The sequence below is a fragment of the Bombina bombina genome, chromosome 9 (genome assembly GCF_027579735.1).
Source record: "Bombina bombina isolate aBomBom1 chromosome 9, aBomBom1.pri, whole genome shotgun sequence".
In the NCBI taxonomy this organism is placed as follows: domain Eukaryota; kingdom Metazoa; phylum Chordata; class Amphibia; order Anura; family Bombinatoridae; genus Bombina; species Bombina bombina.
The window spans coordinates 47,040,866-47,048,116 of record NC_069507.1 but is presented as its reverse complement, the minus strand read 5'-3'; the positions used below and the strand labels follow the sequence as shown (position 1 = coordinate 47,048,116).

Below are 7,251 nucleotides of genomic sequence, written 5' to 3'. Positions count from 1 at the left end.
AAACACCAGTAACTCCCTCTAACTTCACTCTCCCAGACAGCCTTAACCCTTATGTCGCTGCAAGCCTAATTGGCTCTACACTTACTTAAGGGATTAAAGGCTTACCTTGTCGATCCCAGAAGAGGGGAGGGGAAAAATAACCTTCAATAAACATAAACATAACTATGCTTTAACTGGCCCACGGGGCCTAACCTTAATAATTGTAATAACTGTGCTTTAACTGGCCCACGGGGCCTAACCTTAAATAAAGACAGACACAAGTAATTTGGGTAAAATTTATGAACCATCACTGGTCCCATTTATTAACCTATAACTTTAGGCTTAACTATTAACTAAACCGACAGATAAGAATTCAACAGATGGCGGCAAATGAGAGGCTAAGACTAACCCCCCGGACTACAGAGGAGAGCGGCCTAATGGAAGGCAACAGCAGAAAAACTCTGCACAAGAAATGGAAATGCTACTAGGGGTGTTACGAGTTCTTCTGGCCTACCTACCCGGAGGGAGGGGCACTCCAGTTAACTGAAGTAATCGAGCCCCACCCTCATCAGCCTGGCCATCACTCGCCCCGTTCGCCGCTACTGGGCCGCAATCCTCCCGCCACAAGGGATAGCATCTCAGGTATCACTTGCCGCCACCCACCCGACCTGACTTACAGGAAGGGAGCGAGAGCTTTTGACAAATCCCCTAAAAATAAGTCTAGCCCTACATCAGATAAATGAACCCCATCAGGTCTATAGAGCTCCCGCTTGTCGGCTGTAATGGCATCGTGCCGTACCACGAAGCCCTGGTTACCAGTGACGGCCGCGCCCACATCCCTATTCAGCTTCTTCCTCACCCTATAGGCTGCGCCTGAGGATCCCATATATCGCCATTGGCGGCGCGCTATTACATTAGACCAGCCTATAATTACCCCCGGCATCCATGCCCTAAGCCAGCCTAAGTCTGACTGAATAATTTTGGTCAATTCGAGGGATGGAATGGCACCCATGTCATTACCCCCTAAATGTATTAGAATAATGTGGGGTTTACCCCACCGTCTATGGGCATCTGTGAGAACATTGGGGAGCTGGGGCCAGCACAAACCCTTAAACCCCAGCCAACGGATGGAAGCTTTTGATGCAGGGAAACCCAAATTCTGCCCCCCAACCCTAGTGAGAGCACGGATCGCCGCCCAATGAATGAAGGAATGGCCCACGATCCATACCCTTGTTGAAGCCTTGCGTACACCTGAAAGATAGAAACAAGTGTTATCAAAGAATGGAATTCACAAACACCCCGTCTCCCCCTTCTTTCTTCATTACACCTGGTGAGAAGCACAACTACCAGATAATGGGCGAACATACAACTTATACCGATTTGATCGCCAGCGACCCAATGTTTTAATAGTTTGCTCCTGGGCCCCCTGCAAGGCAGCATCCGTAGCCGCTCCTATGCGGAACGAATGGGGGGTAATCCTGGAGGGGTCAAAACCAGCTCTCTCTACCGCAAGCGCCAAGACTCTACGAAACTGGTAGATAGAAAGAGCCATTCCATTCTCATGTATCAAGAATTGGCCAGCCAACGCTGGCCTATGGCGCACATATGCTGCCAAAGTCTCCATGGGGCAGCAAGCATCGCCTTGGGCTGTAAAGGTTAGCCAAGTACCCTTAGCCGCTTGATCTGTTTTTGATTTAGGTATAAAGAGCAAGACAGCAGGTGGCGAAATTCTGACATGGTCAAATTGCACCCCTCTGTCCATATGCTTTTTTGACGGGGACACTAGTTCCGTAATTCGCAGGGCCCCTGCGAATGCCAGGACGAAGGCTGCTTTAAAAAGTAAGACCTCAAATTCTGACTTACAAATGATAGGTAACACCGCTACCAGCCTCTCAAGCCGGTCCCGAGTAATAGGCTCCCTAACATCTCCCTTGTTGGGCTGCATCCGCCCCCAACCCTTGAGAGTCTGTCTAATGAAAAAACAGCCTGTGGGGTCCCCTGCACCCAGCAGTTTAAAGAAAAATGATAGGGCTGCCATGCGTGACTGGACTGCCCCTTTTCGCAAACCTTGCGCTTGCATGCTTACTAGCCACTCACCCAGCATCCCCTGAGAGCTGACTGATGACTCCGCCCTCCGCGTGATGCAGAATTGGTCCCATTCCTTCCAGTGGCTAACGTAGGTTCGCCAGGTCGCTGGGGCGAGGGATGAGCGGACCAATGGGATTAAGGATAGCCATGGTCCACTAGCTGCCAAAGAAAACCGGGACAGGTTAGCCCTGCCTCTGCCGCCAGTGGCGCTAATCGTCTAAAAGTAGCCCAATCGAATCTAGATAGGGCATCTGCTATAACATTATTCACCCCTGGCACATGACTTGCTTGGAAATTAATGTTGAGCTGGAGGCACCTCAAAACTAAATGCCGCAACAATCGAACCACCGTTACAGAGGAAGCAGAAAGTCTATTAATGGAATGTACGACACTTAAGTTATCTGTCCAGAATATTACCGCCCTATTCCTAAACTTCTGCCCCCACAGCTCAACCGCCATGACGATAGGGAACAATTCAAGGAGGGTCATGTTCCTGATCAGGGGAGTAGAACTCCATTCCAAAGGCCAGGGTCCGGCGCACCATTCCCCTTGGAAATAGGCACCGTAACCCTGGGACCCCGCCGCGTCTGTAAATAGATGCAGAATCTGACTAGATATCGGGGCATCTCGCCAGACAGTAATTCCGTTAAATTGGCTTAAAAACACTTCCCAGACTTTTAGGTCATCCTTCATGTCCTGCGATACAAGTATTTTCATTGACACGCTGGGGTTGCCCCTAAGGGGACTTTCCAGCCTCCTATTAAAAACCCTGCCCATTGGGATCACCCTACAGGCAAAGTTTAACAATCCTAAGAGGGACTGCAGTTCCCTCAAAGATATGTATTTTTTGGAAACAGCCGCCCTAACTGCAACCAACATATTTTGTACCTTTTCTGTAGGCAATCTGCATATCATCTGCAAGGTGTCTATCTCAATACCCAGGAAAGTCAAAGTAGTACATGGACCCTGTGTCTTATCCACTGCTAAAGGGACTCCAAGTTGTGACATGAGACTCCTCATTTCAACCATAAGGTGGCTACACCTGTTTGTATTGCACTCACCTACCAAGAGGAAATCATCGAGGTAGTGCGCTACATAGTCCCCTCCCACCAATTTGGCTACTGCCCAGTGTAAAAATGTACTAAAACATTCGAACATAGAGCATGAGATGGCACACCCCATGGGTAGGCATCTGTCCACATAGTAATTTCCCTCAAATTTACATCCCATAAGGTGAAATGATGAAGGGTGCAAAGGAAGGAGACGAAAGGCGGATTCAATATCCAGCTTCGCCAACAAGGCACCTCTCCCGAACCCACGGACCAGATCAAGGGCGTTATCAAATGATTGGTAGTGAACCGTGCCAAGCTCCGGGGCAATCGCATCATTGACCGATTGGCCCCTGGGATAAGAGAGATGCTGTATAAGGCGAAACTTTCCCGGTTCCTTCTTTGGGACTACCCCCAGAGGGGAGATAACCAAGTTATCCATAGGAGGGGCACAAAAGGGGCCTACTACCCTCCCCAGAGATATTTCCTTTGCTAGCTTCTCTCTGACCACCCCTGGGTATTGATAGGCAGATTTCAAATTACGATGATTCTGCGAACCCACCACCGGTTTATTTGTGGGTATCACGAAACCATCCCTGAACCCCGCCAAGAGCAAGCCTGCTGCTTGGCGGTCAGGATATGTGCGCAACCACAGCTCAAGAGCGTCCACCCTCACCGGGGTGGGCGCCCTTAGCAGCAAGGGGTTGCCGTGATGTTGATTTGTCTGTGTTAGTGTCCTTTCTCCGGGAGCAATCAGCTCCCGGGTGTGGCGCGCCGCAGAATTTGCATACATGCCGGTACAGGCATGCTGCACCCTTATCGCACCTCTTCTCCTGAAAGGCCCAGCACTCCCTACCCTTACGCCTGCTCCTGCTTTGAAAGCGGGGACCTGCGCCCCTGCTACCTGACGGTGGGGAGGGTGATCTCTCAGCACCTAGCCGGGACCACAGATGCATTTCTTGGGACCCGAATGCTAGCGCTGGGTTGCCATCCATTTTCCTTCGGAAATTGGAATCATAGTCCCTCCACACTCCCTCTTTATGGTGCTGGTAGATCCAATGGATTGTGTCAGCATGCTTAAGGAGCGCCTGTCCTTGGTTTGGAAATTTATCTAAGTAGCAAGAGGAAAGGATCCGAAAACACTTGAGCCATTCGTCAAATGTCTCTGGTCGCTTTACTCTCTTAGGGCCTGTGCCGTCCGCACTCTTCTCTTTCTGCCTATGCGCCTCAAGGGAGAGTTCGAAAATATTAACATATCTGCCCTCTTGAATTCTCCTTACCAATTTCTTCTTCAGGTGACCATGAAGAGAGAAAATTGGGCAGGACAAAGCATCGCCAGCTAAAGCTAATTTTCTGCTGGCCACTGCTAAAGTGGTTTGCGGCTGGGCGGTGGCTACTGTGGTTACTACCTCATTTCTCTGATCTTTCTGTAATTTGTCTGACCTCATTTCCTTAAGCATCTTGTACATGCGTTTTTGCCCCTTAGTTTTTAAGCCCAAAGACGTGTCACTGCTTAACTCTGAGTCAGTAGAGGAAGAATCAGATAAGTGTTCCCTAGGGTGATTAGGTGCATATGCCTCACCGTTTCCAGCTGAGGATGTGTTGGTTGCCTCCGCTGCGGATGCTGCTGCTGCTAGAGTAGTCTGTGGAGCCAGCGAGGTTACACCTTCAGTGACGATAGAGGGGGCCTGCTGAGCTGGTGCTTGTTGTGTTGTTAATGGGACCGCCTGTTGTGCTGCTGCTGATGAGGCCGCTGCAGCGGAAGAGGAAGCTGTTACAGTGGATGACATGCCGAATGCGTTCTGTTTCACGGACAAAACTTCCTGCAAGACAGAGAGAAAATCGCGAGCACTTTGCCCTTGAACCAGGGGAAGCCCAGGTGTGACCTGAGGTGCCCCAAATCCCGATTGTGCTACATTCGCAGCATCAGTCACTCTCTGGGCAGTGCCAGCATTTGCCACATTCAGACCACTCAAACCCCCCTGCACAGAGACATTATCAGCTGGGACCATTTGCACAGGGGCATGAATAGCATTAATGTTATTAGCAATATTAAAATCATTTGCAGCATTCATACCAGCCATTCTCACATGCAAATCCCTAGTAGTATTATCCCTGCTCATAGCCGCAGTAACTGAGCTAGGCCTAGCTGCATAATCATTTGCCTCAGTTAATATCATCCTATTTGCACTCACACCAATGATATCTGCACTTGGCTGAGTGCCAACACTTGTGCTGACATGATGTGTGTGCACGTCTGCAGCAACTGTAAGCATGTTGCGTGTTTGGTTAACATTATGCGTTTGCACATGTGTTAATGTGTTTTGCCCTGAAGGGTTAATGCGAGTTTGCACATTAGTCTCGGTAGCATTCATTTCCATAGGGTTAATAGCATTCATTCCCATAGTGTTAACCATAACATTCTGTGTAAGGCTTTCATTCCTTTGTAAAGCATTTTCATTCACTATGTTATCAACATTTGCTCGCCTGCTAATGCCTTGGACCCTGCGCCCCCCTATCACGCTATCAGTTTCAAAAACAGCCGCCCCACTCGCCCGTACATTTGCAAGTTGCATATTGTCCCCAAAGCCCCTCCGGCGACCGACTAGGCGGCCCCTGGCCTGAGAGCGCTTACGGTGCTCACCTGCCAGGAGTCCGCGTCTGGCCGCCGTCCTACCGCGTGGCTGAATTGGTCCGCTGACGTCACCGGAAGCGTAAGCACGCTCGACCGGAAGTGACGTCAGCGGCAAACCCACACGCGGCCTAGGAGGATGAGGGGGCATGGGACCACCAGGAGGTTGGGAGTCAAGCACCGCTTGCGGCCGGAGTGAGACCGGTCCTTCTACTGAATGCGGTAATGTGTCCTGAGGGGGTCTAGTGGCAGGATCAGGCCCATGGGAAATCTGCCTAGCAACGGCGGATTGAGGGGGCGGGGCCACTGGGGCTAGATGCGCGCGACTTACAGTGGGGGCCATAGATGGAGGGGCCGTGTCAGAGGCCATATTTTGATTTAAAGATGGCGTTTTTGGCGCCAAAACCGGCGTAGTTGAACATATACTCAGGGGGCCAAGGTCGCCAGAAACGGCCGCACTAGGGGCCAAATTAAAGTTTTGTAGTGGTGTACCTGCAGTAATCGCTTGCGCAAGAGAGGAAAGCAGGGATGCTACTGCACCTGCCGCATTTGGTGGAAGGGATGCAAACATCCCTAAAATGTTAAGGTCCTGGTTACTAGCTGCCTGTGGGGCCAAAGCAGGAGGGGAAGGCTGGAGGGGAGGGGGGGGGATTGATTGTAAATGAAGGTGGGGGGTTGGAGGGGGGTGAATTTCTACAGTGTGGGTGTCTTGCATAGGGGGATAATTTTCTACTATTCGCCTAGGTGCTAAGTTATGCTGGTTGTTAGTGGCCTGGTCTATAGCTGGGGAGGGAGGTGTTTCCTCAATTATTTGAGAAAGGGGGGTAATTTGGTCAGCCTCAGTAATACTTAGCTGCTGCTCTTGTAATCCACGCCTAGTAACAGGAACTTTTCCCTCCCTAAATCTCAGGGGAGGAGCGGATGATCTTCTGGAACGCCTCATGATGAAAGGATTGAAGAATGGAGAAGTAATCTGCTTCTGTGAAGAAGGATCAACTTGTCAGCTTCTTGTCCAAGGTCAAAGAGGAACAGGAAATGCAGTGAATCAGCATAAGAAAGGTAAGCCACTCCCTACACCTGCAACATTGTTGCAAACACCAGTAACTCCCTCTAACTTCACTCTCCCAGACAGCCTTAACCCTTATGTCGCTGCAAGCCTAATTGGCTCTACACTTACTAAAGCATTGCCCAAAGATATTTAATATGTTCCTAATTTTGTATTTTTATTGTTTTAATTCTGAATATGTAACCAGTTCTGATGAAATTAAGGTAGCAATGTGAAATGATTTCAAAATTGTATATTGATTAATCTTTAAATTAATCTTTAAAAATGTGTTCTAAATTATTTTGCAGTAAACTTTAATCAAAATACAATTTTTTTTTTTTTTTTTTTAAATATTTTTTATTGAGGTTAAATGTTTGGTACATAACATAAGAAAGAAGATAAAAATCACATCGTACATTTTGATAAGAATACAAAATTATGTCTAAAGCCTTACAAAG

At 48.9% G+C, this 7,251-nt stretch overlaps 1 protein-coding gene across 2 annotated transcripts; it reads right to left on the bottom strand.

Annotated features, from left to right (window-relative positions):
* Positions 1 to 264: 264 nt before the first annotated feature.
* On the bottom strand, positions 265 to 4,979 carry LOC128639499 (uncharacterized). Of its 2 annotated transcripts, XM_053691640.1 has the most exons (3): positions 4,699 to 4,979; positions 2,077 to 2,226; positions 265 to 1,230 (listed from the first exon to the last, which is right to left on the bottom strand). In XM_053691640.1, exons 1-3 carry the CDS (start codon positions 4,904 to 4,906, stop codon positions 653 to 655), a joined length of 936 nt encoding a protein of 311 aa, XP_053547615.1. In that variant the 5' UTR covers positions 4,907 to 4,979; the 3' UTR covers positions 265 to 652. The 2 variants fall into 2 exon arrangements, with proteins under 2 accessions (XP_053547615.1, XP_053547616.1); XM_053691641.1 differs by lacking the exon at positions 2,077 to 2,226.
* Positions 4,980 to 7,251: the final 2,272 nt, after the last annotated feature.